The 15,030-nt window shown below is 34.5% G+C and overlaps 1 protein-coding gene across 1 annotated transcript; it reads left to right on the top strand.

The window, feature by feature from the left end:
- Positions 1-245: 245 nt before the first annotated feature.
- On the top strand, positions 246-15,009 carry Rtraf (RNA transcription, translation and transport factor). The gene is made up of 8 exons (XM_078050133.1): positions 246-426; positions 2,143-2,267; positions 4,272-4,371; positions 9,167-9,253; positions 10,059-10,147; positions 12,020-12,088; positions 14,522-14,570; positions 14,681-15,009. The coding sequence occupies exons 1-8, from the start codon at positions 366-368 to the stop codon at positions 14,833-14,835; spliced, it is 735 nt and encodes a 244-aa protein (XP_077906259.1). The 5' UTR covers positions 246-365; the 3' UTR covers positions 14,836-15,009.
- Positions 15,010-15,030: the final 21 nt, after the last annotated feature.

Raw genomic sequence — 15,030 nt, 5'->3', positions numbered from 1 at the left:
ACAAAGCCTACAGATATTGTTCTCCGCATGCTGTTATCAAAAAGAAGAGAAAAAGGAGGGAGACAAGAGGAAGCCGGCTTCTCGCTTGCTTTCTACCTATTGTACAACTAGGAAGCTGACAATAAAGTTTATTTGAGCGTCGACGTGCCCTGACGTGACTCCGCCTCCACATCCCGAGCCGCGATTGGTGAAGATTTGCCGGCGGCCTGCGTTCTTAAGTCCCGATTGGTGAAGGTCGCCATCATTCCGGAGCGTCCCGGCGTCAGCCCGCCCTCTCGCCGCGTCGCCGGTGCCTGCGCCGCCCGCTCCACCTCGCTTCTCCTCTCCGGGCGAGGCCCGGGGGACCTGAGTGAGAAGCGGGGACCATGTTCCGACGCAAGCTGACGGCTCTCGACTACCACAACCCTTCCGGCTTCAACTGTAAAGGTGAGGCGGCAGCCCCTAGCCGGCCGCTTGGCCCTGACCCCGGCGGTGGACGCACCCCCACCGGGACCCTTGGCGGCCTTGTACCCCTCTCGGGCATGAGGGGGCCTTTGGGCCCCCTTTCTCGGGGCCGCCACACACCTCTGCCCTCCGCCGCGCCTCGAGGTCGGAGCCCCTTCACTCATTCCTGCCTGAGCATCGCCACTTTCTCTACTTGATAACTCTAGACTCCCCTACCCCACCCTGCAAACACCCAGCTCCTCTGCACACAAAAGGGAAAGCGTTTGTCTTTTTCTTATTTCAAAGCCCCAGAGTTCACCAGGTGTTGGGTAATACCTTGAGCATTTGTTGTGGGCCAGCAGTGCTGGATTCTGAGAAAGGTGCTGAGTAACTTGAAGACTAGCTCACTGCCTGCCAGAGCTTAGGGATAGGGATAGGGGTAGGGATGGGAGACAGAACTACGGAAACAGTTTATGATCAAAACAGTATACAATGAAATCCAGCACCCATAGGGTAAGAGATTAATAAAGTTGTGTGGGTCGTGCAAAAAAGTTAGTAGCAGACGAGCCGGGAGGTTGAATTGTGTAGAAAGGTATTGAAGATTTTGCAGCATTAAAGTTTTTAATGACATTGCTGCCCATTATTACTAACCTATCTATACTCATTTTGTTCAGTTGTTTTTGATCTCTGGTCGACTAGGAAGTTTAAAAGGGATCATCAAGTTCAACTTGAGATATTGTACTCAAGTCATTATATTAGACTCACAAGTTGGGAATAATTTCAAAACAGGTTTCTTTGATCTCCTGTGGAATCATAGTGAATTATTGTATCTTGTTTTTGTACTTTGCATTTGAATTAAAAAAAAAAGGTTCAGTGGCAGTAGAACTTAGATCTGGATTTAAATCTTTGAGTATCAGTTTTCTGATGTGTAAAATGGGGATATTATCCACCTCAAAGGGTATTGGATGCAGTCAGGTGAGGTGGCACATGCTTGTAATCCCAGTAACTGTGGCAGAAGGATCATGAGTTCAAAGTTAGCCTCAACAACTTGGTGAGACCCTGTCTCAAAATAAAAAGGGCTGGGGATGTGGTGAAGTGCACCTGGGTTGTGCACTTGGGTTCAGTTTACAGGTTAAAATATATATAGAGAGGAAGGATTAAAATAAATATACACTGTGCACTTAATGTGCAGTAAGCATTACGTGACAGTAATAGTCATCGTGTTTCCTTTCTGAATTTATTATTTAATTTCTTAATTGTTTTTTTTATTACTTATTGTTTATTTTACTTTGTTATAATTTCATACTTGCCCAGTCTCTTCTCCCTCAAAGGAACTGGAATAGTACTAATACTTAAATAGCAAAACTATGTGCTTGTGCACTATTTATCAATATTTCACTTAATCTTCAAAACAACACTATGAGGTAAGTTCATTTTTTAATCCCCATTTTGTAGCTAAAGAAACTGGGGCACAGAAAATATAGGTGATCAACTCATGTTCACACAATCAATTGTAAGTGTCTGGGCTTTTTAAATTCAGGTTGAGATTTGATTAGATCATTGTTAATCTTAGCTCCAGGAGTCTATACTTGCAACTCCTGCTTCTATTGGCTCAGTTAACTTATCATTGTGGGATTAAGAAAATTCCACAAGACCATTTGTGAAAAAGGAAGTATTTTATCAATGTTTCTAGTGATTTATATAATATTTTGATTGCAGATGAAACAGAATTTAGAAACTTTATTGTTTGGCTTGAAGACCAGAAAATCAGACACTACAAGATTGAAGACAGAGGTAATTTAAGAAACATCCACAGCAGTGACTGGCCCAAGTTTTTTGAAAAGGTAAGGAATTAGGAAGTAAAATAAACATACAGAGAGCTTTTCTAAACTATATGAAGGTGACCTTAGAATTACTTTTTCTTTTTTTTGGCACTGGGGATTGAACTTGGGCACTCAATCATTGAGCCACATACCCAGCCTGTTTTATATTTTATTTAGAGACAGGGTCTCACTGAGTTGCTTAGGGCCTTGATAAGTTGCTGAGGCTGGCTTTAAATTCACTATCTTCCTGCCTCAGCCTTCTGAGCTGCTGGGATTACAGGTGTACACACTACTGTGCCAAAGCTTATTTTGCTCTTTAAAGATATAATAATGATAAGTGTTAGAAAAGCAGATTTCAAGGGTTTAGCTTTTTTTCTTATCATGTTTCTTTTGATTTTAGTGCAAATTCTACTCCTACCAAGCTTGAGTATTGATAATTTGGGGCAGGGATGGTGGGGGCAGGTGGCCTTGGGATCTTGACAATCTTATGAATGAGGTAGAAATAGTGTCTTCAGAAATGTTGTGAAGTTTCTTAAATAGTGGAATATATTCTTTAAATGTAAATATATTCACTTAGTGGCCAATATCAATTTTAACATTGGACAAAAATAAATAAATAAATAAAATGCAGCAATGGTACACTTTTAGTAGTCTTTCTTTCTTTTTATTTTACTTTATTTTATTTTATTTTTTGTACCAGGAATTGAACCCAGGGGCAGTTAATCACTGAACCATATCTCCATATTCCCAGCTCTTTTTAAATTTTATTGAGACAGGGTCTTGCTGAGTTTCTTAAGGCCTCGCTAAATTGCTGAGGCTAGCTTTGAACTCACAATTCTCTTGCCTCAGCTTCCGGAGCCACTGGATATTTCTTATATTAAAAGACATTGGCATGCTCGAAAATTAGACTATGTTATATTTATGCTTATATTTAATGTTCTGTGTATGATAGAAAATCCTGTATATGATAGAAGCAGCCTATAAATATCTATGTTCACATCATATTTTTGTGACTAGAATAAAGTTTCCCATTGACTTAATTTTATAATATTTTTGTAGAAAAATTTGTTTTCAAATTAAGTAAAAGTCACATTTTACAGTGTCATTAAACATTTCATTTTCCTTTACCCTTAAAAATATTTAAAACAATTCTAATGGGCTTGTTAAGACTTTGAAATACATTGTTAGGATTTTGCATTTGTTTATTTTACCTTTTATGGCCCATTCACATGTATAAAACAATACACATGTAAAGGGGTATTTGAAGAATAAAAACTTTCCTGATATAAAGCACACAAATGAGATAAAGTAGAATAACTGGAAGATAAGTATATCAGAACTTACCCAATAGATGATCATAGAGTTTGTCTCATGGGAATGTTAATGTCATTGTATAAAATATATATAAAAATGTTTCTTTCTAATTATAGGCACGTGCCTATGTCTGAGACCTTTTGCTCATTTTTAAATCATGAGTTGAATCTTTTAAATGTTTTCAGTATTGACTATTTGGGGAGGGGGCCATGACAAAATATTGTGAAGGAGGTGATTATTTTTTTAAATAAAGGAACAAAATTTGAGGGTAGAAAATAAGTTATGATTAAACATAATAATTCATTAGTTATTCCTGAAAGGATTTCCAAAGGGGCAGAAGTTTAGTAGCATTGTTGCTAGAGTTCAGTTTTCACTTCCTAAAAGACTTATTTGAAGGATACCACTCATCTTGATATGCTTTCAGATGTTTACTTGGTTACAGCTTATGTGTATGTTATATGATTTACTCTATTCATAGCATTTCTATAACATGAAAGTTATAATATTGAAGTTTAGATAATAACTAATTTATTTATATATCATTCTTTTTAAAAATGTCCCCTTTTTATAAATTATTCTTTATGTACTGAAGTCTGCAATTAGAAAGTTTAGATTCCCATCCCAGATCCAAGTTGTGTAATCACAGGCTAAAACTGGATAATATAATCAAATTGGACCTTTAATTATTTTTTTTTCCCTTCGTCTTTACAGTATCTCAGAGATGTTAACTGTCCCTTCAAGATTCAGGATCGACAAGAAGCAATTGACTGGCTTCTTGGCTTAGCTGTTAGACTTGAGTATGGAGATAACGGTATGTTTTTTTGGAGTATTTGTGTTTTTTTTTAAGAGAAAAGAAAGATGGGAAAGAGGGAATATAAAAATACAGGGAACTTACCAATTTGTTTCTGTCTTACATTGTTTAATCTTTGGGTTTTTTATTTTGTTTATTTTGTTTTGTTTGCACTTCTGGGGATTAAACCCAGGGGCACTCTACTACAGAGCTTTATCTGCAGCCTTTTATTTTTTATTTTGAGACAGGGTCTTGCTAAGTTGTCCAGGCTGGCCTCAAATTTGCTGTTCTCCTGCTTCAACTTCCCAAGTAGCCAGAATTATAGGCATGTGCCTGTGTCTGGGACCTTTTGCTCATTTTTGTCACAAGAAGTTAAAAGCACTTTATATATAGTCTTTTATTGATATTTGCATGTATCTTTTAGATTTTGGAAATATTTTTGTAGAAGGCTGTTTGCCTTTTCAACAAAGTAACGTTTCTTTGGTAAACTTTACCAACTTTCACAGTCTACACCTTAACCTTTTAAGTTAAATTGTTTCTGGTATCCCAAAATTGATGGGATTTTGAGGTGTTGGTTGCAGCAGTTATCCCAGGAGACTGAAAAGCATGTGTAATGCTAATGTACTTTCATACACTATAGATCACAATTGTGCATTGTGTTTAATGTTGTAACACATACTTTTGTTATTAGAAGCTTCTTAATATTAATATGTAGAGTAAAAACAGTTTTTCATTAAACTCATGTTTCCTCTCAGTAGATTTCACTTTTGAGAAGGCTGCCCAGGTTTGAATGCGAGATCTGATCCATGTTATCTACATCTTTTGTATTTTGTTTTTCATTTTAATGATACTGTCAGTTACAGTCTCTTAATCATTTCCTTTTGAAGTCTCTTTGATAACTCTGGCTTTATCCTTTCCCTCCTGTCCTACCACTATTAATCTTTTGCCTTGTTTGCTATATCTTAATTTCTCCATTCTTGCCACTATCTTCCTATTTTTGCTTCTTGTTACTTTCTGCTGAGGTTATTGTAATATTTTTTAAAGTAGTCTGCTGTGAATGTTACTCTGCAGTCTTAGCTGCATAATCTACCAGCTCACTTTCTGAAATGTGAATCTGTTTTAGAGTGCTACTTCCTGAACAGCTTTATTTATGTATTTTTAAGACATCATGGTTTTCCCGTTTTCTATAAAAGAAACTTTAAGCTCCTTAGCTTGGTATTTCAGTCTATCTGTACACATTTAGCAGTAATTTTCACCTTAGCAGTAATATCCTTATAGCTTTTCATGTCTACCTTCTAACTCACTTGCCACTTTCCATTTTGCTACTATGTCTTATTTGCCCCAGTAAATTGTGAGGCTTATTCCCTTCATGGTACCTCTCTTAGTTTCTGTTGGTATTTTAATAAATTACCACAAACTCAGTGACTTAAAACCCAATTTATTATCTAATTTTGGAGTCAGAAGTTCAACATTAGTCTCCAAGTTGTCAGCAGAGCTGGTTCCTTTTGGAGGCTGGAGGAGAAAATCTGTTTTCCTTTTCCATCTTCTTGAGGATATCTATCTTCCTTGACTCTGGCCCTTTTCTTCATCATCAAGTCTAGCAGCATAGCATCTTCCAGTTTTTTTCTGCCTCTCCTTCCATTGTCATCTTGTTCTCTGACCCTTCTGCCTTCTTTTTCTATAAGGACATTGTGATTACAGTGGACCCTCTTGAATAATCCAGGATATTCTCCTCATCCCACTATCCTTGATTTAATCACACACAATTTCCTTTTGCCACATAGGGTAGCATGAAGAGGTTCTAAGTACTGGGAGGAGGAGGAATTCTATCTCGTACAGTACCCATGAGGTTCATACTTATAACAGATCCTTATCAACTTTAGTAATTGCTTGGCAAATGCAATGTCTATGAATATTCACGTGTTGATTTGGAGCATCACCCAGTTGGTTTTTTGGGGGGTGCCTCAGATTTAAATTTCAGAAGCATTATGGCACAGATCTAGGGAAAGCTCTCTGATTTGAGATTTTATTCCTTTCTTTTTTTGTGGGGGGAGTACCGGGGATTTAACTCTGGGGCCCATGAGCCATATCTCCAGCCCTTTTTTGTATTTCATTTAGAGACAAGTTCTCACTCAGTTGCTTAGCGCCTTGCTGTTACTGAGGCTGGCTTTGAACTCAAGATCCTCCTACCTCAGCCTCCGGAGCTGCTGGGAATACAGGCATGCGTCACTGCATCCGGCTTTCTTTACTTTCAATTTTAGTTTACAAGGAGAATATGCATTTGATACTTTAGAAAATAAATGTAATCCTATGCTTTGTAACCTTGGTAGTGTTAATTGATTTTTTAGGACCTTTTAACAATTCTGCTCTGAATCAGTAAGAACTGTATGAGCTAATTTTTAATAAAGTATTTTCTACCTTATGAAAACTGTTTTTCTGCTATTCCAAATAAGTTTGTAGTCACATATCAATTTATTTGTTTTACTCTTGTTTATTCCATTCTATTTTTATAATCTCAGTCTTCAGTGGTAGCTGCCACATGATAGTGTATCCCAACAGTTGACTACAAGTATGTACATTTGTTTCTCAGTTATAGCAGTCTTTATTAATGAATAAAACAAGCTTGTATATGAAATATAGTGATTTTTTAATACTAAAAAATAGTGGAAAGGTAAATGGTATCAAACATTTAAAAATCTAAACTAGAAACAAGTTTTATTTAAAAATAAAATTTAAAGTTATAAGAATACTTTTGAAAATTGGTTAAAGTAGTAATGCTTTTCTTTTTCAGCAGGAGGCGCTCATGTTCTTTTGAGGTTTTACATTGATAGGTTGCCACCTTTTTGACTTTTAAGCTTTCTTAAATTTGCTGAAACAATTGTGAAATTTTTATTTGTACCTTACCACTATATATATAAAGCCTTTCACTAGCTTGTCAATTAAGGTAATTAAAGCCTGTCTCAAATATCTTTCACTTTTTTAAAATATAATTTCACATTGACAGAAAAATTGCAATAGTCCAAAGAATTTTTATACACCCAAATTCTGCGGACTTAGCATTTTATTTTATTTTTTTCACTTTTTTTCTTAGCTTTGGTTAGACAAAATATCTTTATTTTATTTATTTACTTTTATGTGGTGCTGAGGATCGAACCCAGCACCTTGCACGTGCTAGGCAAGGGCTCTACCACTGAGCAACAATCCCAGCCCCCAGACTTAGCATTTTATTTCATTGGCTTCATCCTTCTTTGTATGCACACATGTACACAAGCACACATACACAATTTTTTCCTAAACTGTTTGATAGTAAATTATCTATTTCCTTCACACTTACATACTTCTATGTGCACTTTCTAAAACGGATTTTTGTCTTAAACGACCACAGTATTAAAAGCAGGAAATTAAAATTACCACTATCTCTAGATGTTAGTCACATTACACATTGTCTTCACAATATTTTTATAGACAGCCCCTTTCAAATAAACAATAACAACAACAAAAGCAATCCTGGATTACACATTAGATTCAGTTTTATATATCTCTTTAGTGTTCTATAATCTGGAACAATTCCTTAATCTTAGCTTGTCCTAAATGATACTGACACTTATTTTGTAGAATTTTACTCAGTTTGGGTTGTGTGATGTTTTCTCGCAATTAGGTTCAGGGTTGATACTTTTGTTAGAAACAACACAGAAGTGATATATTTTTAAAGTGCGTTACATCAGGAGTTGTATGATGTTGCTCTCATTATTAGTCATGTTAACTTGACCACTTGGTTAAAGTTTGTTCACTATTAATTGTTTTCCCCTTTGGGAGATATTTTGAGACTATTAAGTGTACTTTTGTTCCCCATAGTTCCCTCCTAATTTTAGCATCCTTTTGATGACTTTTGCTTCATTTATGTTGGTAGTTGCCCAAAGGTGCTTTCCCAATTCCATGATTCCTTTGGCATTTGTTTATTTGTTGACTTTCTACTGTAAGGAGAAGCTTTTTTAAAAAAAAAAAAAAATTTATTAAAATCATCGTAGATAAACGGTGTCTTATTTTACTCATTGGGTCAAAATCCTTTCTTGTCATCATCTGTCTTGGTGTTTATACTGTTTCACATGTGACCAGTGGAGGTTTCTTTAGACTAATTTCTGACTGAGTTAGGAGTCCCTTTAGGCTTTAACTTGCCTGGCTTAAATTTTAAAACTTTTATTTTTTCCTCTTGTTTCATTAACAAATCATAAAAGCACTATAGGTTAAGATTTCATTTGGGTCATTAAGTTGATTCAGAATTTTTTTGCATATTATTAAATATTTTTCAAATTAAAGTAATAAAGCCTACCTTTGGAATTCTAAATTTCACCTTTCCCTGAAATAAGTTTCAGATTTATATATAGTATATTTGAAGTCATGGTGCTTTACAAAGCAAGGTTTTTAGATTTTATATCTGCATTCGAAATAAGATTTGGGGGGAGAAAACCTTTTAGTGAGTTTATATTTAATCTTTTGAAACCTTTATTTACCCTCCCTCCCATTCTTAAGTCCCAAGTTTTAGGAGGAGCTATAAAAGACATTTCCCTCCAAAAATTTTAGTGTTTGAAATAATTATCTTTAGAAATGTTAATGAAAAGATAGTTGTCAAGTATCTAATAAGCACTTTAGCTTAATCAAAAAGCTATAATTACATTCTCTTCTGTTAGATTTTCTAAGTTTTCTTGAATGAAATATTTTATGTTTATAATCATCTTGGCTCAATTGAATTCAGAAATAATTATTTATTTTACCTTAAGTTGCCATTCTATAAATTATATTTTTGCCTATTTTATAGCTGAAAAATACAAGGACTTGGTACCTGATAATGCAAAAAATACTGACAATGCAACTAAAAATGCAGAGCCGTTGATCAATTTGGATGGTAAGTATTAATTATAAAATTGATCATCATTTTTGGTTTCTTACATATGTTTTACTTCCTGGAATGAAGTTCACATTTAACTTGGTGTCATTAAATTAAGACTGCTTTATGTAAATAGTGTTTATGTTGACATTTTATTCTCTGTAATGTTTTTGTTTGTTTGTTTTGTGGTGCTGGGGATTGAACCCAGGGCCCTATGCTGTTCTTTAGTTCACTCCGAGTAGTTTGGGGTTTCAATTTATATTTAATCATGCAGGTCATTGTTTGCCTTCCTGGGTGTATAAATTTTATTTTTTAATTCAGTTATAGTATGACATAGATGATAAAATTTTCCATTAAGTCGCACATGTCAGTAATTATTTCCCCTTTATGAAAGTATGAAGAGTTTAATTACCTAGATAATGATATGTTAAATTATGAGTTATTTTTGTGAAGAATAAGCTTGTACATTCCATGCTTGTATATGCTGCTTAGAGAAAAGTTTTGAGGCAAACTCTTCATTGAAGGGATCTTTCTGTTAAAATTAGTAACTTTGGGAAGAAATGTAAATTAAAAGTGCCACAAAAATGAGACTTGCAAAGTTATAGAAAAAATCTAATGCAAGTTAAGCTAGTCACATATTGGTTCTGTTACTTGTGAAATGTATTAATAGGGAAGCCATTTATCTCATTTACCTAATCATTGGTACTTTACACTTCTTTTTTCTATTAATATAAAAAAATGACATTAGAAAATTTAAAAATCTATTTTGCAAGCTTTTATGTCTGCAGAGCTACATAATTTATTTATTTTTAATCTTTCATAGTAAATAATCCCGATTTTAAGGCTGGTGTGATGGCTTTGGCTAACCTTCTTCAGATTCAGCGTCATGATGATTACCTGGTAATGCTTAAGGTAAGTTTCATATTTTTGATTCTTGGGAGAAACTGTGTAGAGAAAAATCTTCGCTTTTAAAAATACTATTTATTGATATTTATATTTATGGTTGAGTGACCAGAATACAGTTGAGAAATATGGGGCATAATGTAGATTGTCCAGTAATAATACTGCTTTGTTTTAACATAAAAAAAATTGGAAAGATTTTAAATTTTCTAATGCCAATTTTTTGATGTTAATGAGAAAAGGCAGTGTAAAGTACCAATGATTAGGAAAATGAGTGAGATAAATGGTTTCACTGGAAAGTGTTAAAGATGTGCCTATCACTGTGCTAAATCTTTGCAAAGGTAATCTCATTCAGTCCTCCCAGTAATCAATAGAGGTAGATACTAACATTCTATTTTTAAAAAATGTATTCAGAGAAATATAAATAAGACGATGACACAGAAAATCATAGAGTGAGAAACTGAATCTAAGTACTCTGACCCAGTAGCCCATTCTTTTTCCTACATTAGTCCACTTCTCAGTTCTTTTAAGGATTCATGGTCTGTATTCATTAAGATAGTGGAAAATGCCCAAATTAATAATGTTGAATTTAAGATATCAGAATTAGAAATTACTTTAGAAGTTATTATTAATATAAGAGATTAAAGAGCATTGGACTAGACCTTGTACATGACTATTACTTTAAACTACTGTGTAATAAATTGAATAATTAAATTTTACCCTACCCTAAAGAGATTGTCATAGTTGTCCTACTTTTTAGAACTGTATGTATTATATGGCAATTTTAACAAGGGAAATATTATCCTGTTCTTAGCTCATTATAGTTCTCTGTACTGAATCTGAGTGTTAACTTAGATTTTCTTTGCACAGATTGGATACCAAAAGACAATTTTTTTTTTTTAATTTAGCTGCTTCAAATGCTTGTTCTTCATTCAATTATGTAAAATTCATTGGGATAGTTTTACAGTGGATATGTCCTTTTTAGTTATAAACTAAATGAGGAGAAACAGACAATGCATAGCATATTTAGAGTATTTTTGTTAGATTTCCAAACCCAGTAAATAGGAAAAATACAAATGAGCTATAACAAAAAACTTTATAAAATTCTAGTCTCAGCTACCTGTTTATTTCCCAGGGGGGGTTTTAAAGAGGTATTTAAAAAATGATGATATAGAAAGCATCTTAGTAGGTTTGCCAGGTGTAAGAGTCAACATTAACTGGTAACCAATCACCATTAAAAATGTTTTAAATTTTTTAAAAATGTTTTAATTATCTTTTTCAGGTACAGCATTTGCTTTTTATTAAAACTAAATTTTTTAGTTGTAATTGTTATCTCCCCAATTTTAAATTCCATTTAAAAAAACCTTGTCCTTCAGAATGTTGAAAACTTAATTACTATGAAGTGATAAACACAAGGTATAAAACAAGCATTATTATATGCTACCCTTTGTGGCAAAGATTCTGTGTTTGTAAATGCATGAGCAGACTTACAACTTCAGAGTCTTTTTAGATACATAAAAATCTGGTAACAATGATTGTTCTTTGGAAGGATGGCTAGGCATAATACTTTTTACCGCATACCTTTGTTTAAAAAAATTTTTTTAAAAATATATATATATATATATTTAGTTGTCAGTGGACCTTTATTTTATTTATTTAATGCGGTGCTGAGGATCGAACCCAGTGCCTCACACATGCTAGGTGAGCACTCTACCATGGAGCCACAACCCCAGCCCCTAAAAAAATTTTTTTGATCACGTACGTATAAATAAATAATACATCTATTCAAAAAATTGTTTTGAATTACTATGAGTATCCTTATTCTCCAGATTCAGAGAAGGATGAATTATAAATAGTAAACGCAATATTTTTTATTTTCTTAAGGCAATTCGCATTTTGGTTCAGGAGCGCCTAACACAAGATGCAGTTGCTAAAGCAAATCAAACAAAAGAGGTATGTTTATATAAATACTAAATCAATTATTAGTGAGAATTTCTTCTTATATAGCTATGAGTTTAAACGTTGTAAATATCTGCTTAAGATATTCATTCTGTGTTAAATAGCATAAAGAAAGGATTTCATATTTAATTGTGATTCAGTTTAGTTCTTAAGCAAATTCAGTGTATCCAGTTGTTGGGAATCAGTTGAGTAATATATGAACTTCATTTTTATCCTCTTTTCTACCTTAGAAAAGTTCTAAAAGCTTGTGTGCAGTCTGCAGACTACTGCACATGCCCAGTTGAAGCTCATTTAAAAAGATTTAAGTTCATTGAGAAGGATTGGATTGTTTGATTCATAGTAGAAAATAAAAGGGCATATCTTCAGTTACCAGTTAATTTTCTTTTTTGAGATAAGTTCTATTCCTGGATCATTTTGTTCAGTATATCTTCCCTATACATAAAGAATACTTTGGGGATTTTTTTTTTTTAATTAACTATCAGAAATCCAAACATTGCTAAAGTTTATTGACCATGAGATAGTGCAGAGAATGTCCTCAGGAGTTAGAGGAGGAACTATAGTCTCTATAGACAGTTCCATCCTACTGAATAGATGTTGCAGTGAATACCTTGGGCACACTACCATTCTGGACTTTGGTCTCCTTTCCCCTCTGATGTCTTTTGTCCTCTGACCCCTTTAGCAAGACCCAGTAGTGTTAAAAGGTTACTTACACCAGGGCAGTGTAGTCCTTTATGAAAGATCCTCAGTTTTATTCTCTAGGTTTTTCTTGACTTAATTATGTATGAATGGGGCCAGTAGAACTTGGCTAAAAATCAGCTTATTTCACTCTATAGAACAGATAGTAAATTGTTCTGGCATAATGTAATCATTCATTTAGCAAAACTATGTCTTTAGTTTGGAAGGCAGTGTGAATAAAGGAATAGCCAAAACTTTTTGCCCTTGTTTGCAAAGTAAAATTTAGTTTTATTTTCAGTGCTCCAAATTCTAGTTTTAGTGTCGTCTTAAGATACCAGCCTATAATGACATAGTAGAGAAATTCTTATAGTTTAGTCTTTGTAAGTATTCATAACTAGTATTTAAGGCATAATTTTCACAGATAGCTATTCCTCAGTGGTCTGTTGGCAGACAGAAGGAAAACTCCAGCCTCTGGTACCAGACTGACAGAGCCACTCAATACAGTTGCACTCTTTATTTTGCTCACTATACTTTCAAACCCATTTGTCACTTTTATATCTTGTTTGTTAGCTACTTTAAAGCAGATAGTACCTAGGTAGTTGTACATTAATAGATTAGGTAAGAATTGAGCAGTGACTAAAGTATTTACATAGCAACATTGAAAGTATAGGTAGTTGGGTTTTGTTGTTTTACTAGTAATGATTATATATAATATAATCAAAAAAGCCCTGGCATCATTTTTGATAGTTATTGTGAAGTCTACAATTTAGCATCATCGTAGTTGTCATCTTTGGTCTATCTATATGTTGGTGCTGACTAGTTAAATGCTTTTTTTTTCCTTCCAGATAAACTGTTGAAAGTTTAATTATGTAAATACTCTTGTAAACATAATGCTGGCTTAACAAAAACAGCATATTTTTAGGTTTGTGCACTTTTAATGACAAATTAAGCTGGGCATAGTGGTACACTACTGTAGTCTCAGCACTCGGGAGAATCCCTTGAGTCCAGAAGTTTAAGACTAGTGTGGGCAATATAGCTAGACATCTCACAAAAGAAAAAGCCAGTGTGGTGGTACATGCTTGTAACCCCAGCTACTCAGGAGGTTGAGACAAGATGATCACAAGTTTGAGGCTAATCGTCAATTTAGTGAGACCCTGTCTCCAAAAAAAAGGGGGGGGCGCGGCTAGTGGGGTGTAACTCAGTACTTGCCTTTCATGTGTGAGGCCCTGGATTTAATCCCCACTACTACTGGGGGGAAGAAAACACCAAAATTAATGTGCTAAAAGAAAAACTATTTTTCCTGGAGAAAATACTAAAGGTATTCCTATCCCATTTGCCTGTACGCTAACACTCTTTGAAACTAAATGGAACAACAGCAGCCAGTTCTATCGTCTTTCCATAGCAGTAGTGACAAAACACTGCTGCAGTAGCAGTGCTGGGGATTGAATTCAGGGCCTTGCACATGCTAGGCAAGCACTCTACCACTGAGCTATACTGCCTGCCAAAGATTTATTGGTTTACAAGCCTGGTCTAAAGGCCTGAATGGGCTGTAGAATTTCCAGTACATTTAAAGCTATTCTCTCTAGTTATTGTAATAGGGAAAAACGTAATTGCAAGGCAGATTTCAGCAAATGATTCTTAGGCCCCTGACCATTACAGCTGTAAGTAGCAGAATAGCAGCTTTTTACAGTTTCTTATGAGAAGCAGTTATTTTTAACTGTAAACTCATTTTGTCATTTTTTTTCTTTTAAGGGCTTGCCTGTTGCTCTAGACAAACATATTCTTGGCTTTGACACGGGAGGTATGTGACTTTTGTTTTAATTCAAACTCTTCTTAGACTCTTAAAAATGAATAAATAGTCTTAAAAGCAACAATTATGTATTGATGCAGTGTTTTTTCCTTACAAAACAGATGCAGTTCTTAATGAAGCTGCCCAGATTCTGCGATTGCTGCATATAGAAGAACTCAGAGAGCTACAGACAAAAATTAATGAAGCCATAGTAGCTGTTCAGGCAATTATTGCTGATCCAAAGACAGACCACAGACTAGGGAAAGTTGGAAGATGAACACTTTAGGATTTTAGCTTCTTACCTACTTAGTACAATTGGGAACCATGTACACTTCTGGCATGTGTTTGGAAATCAAATGTCACATTTTCAAGGGAGGAATCCCAGAAAATTGACTGTTCTAGAGATTTACCACCATTGCTTTTTTTCTTTAATAAAGTTTGGGAAAGTGGAGTGTTTTTTTGTTTTGTTTTT

Source organism: Ictidomys tridecemlineatus, chromosome 5 (assembly GCF_052094955.1).
Source record: "Ictidomys tridecemlineatus isolate mIctTri1 chromosome 5, mIctTri1.hap1, whole genome shotgun sequence".
Classification (NCBI taxonomy): domain Eukaryota; kingdom Metazoa; phylum Chordata; class Mammalia; order Rodentia; family Sciuridae; genus Ictidomys; species Ictidomys tridecemlineatus.
Note: the sequence above shows the minus strand (reverse complement) of the source record. Positions and strands in the feature narration are given on the sequence as shown.

Coding starts and splice junctions, on each gene's coding strand:
- Rtraf (XM_078050133.1), top strand. CDS start 366: ATGTTCCGACGCAAGCTGACGGCTCTCGACTACCACAACCCTTCCGGC. Junction 9,254..10,058: donor GCCGTTGATCAATTTGGATG/GTAAGTATTAAT, acceptor AATCTTTCATAG/TAAATAATCCCGATTTTAAG. Junction 10,148..12,019: donor ATTACCTGGTAATGCTTAAG/GTAAGTTTCATA, acceptor TATTTTCTTAAG/GCAATTCGCATTTTGGTTCA.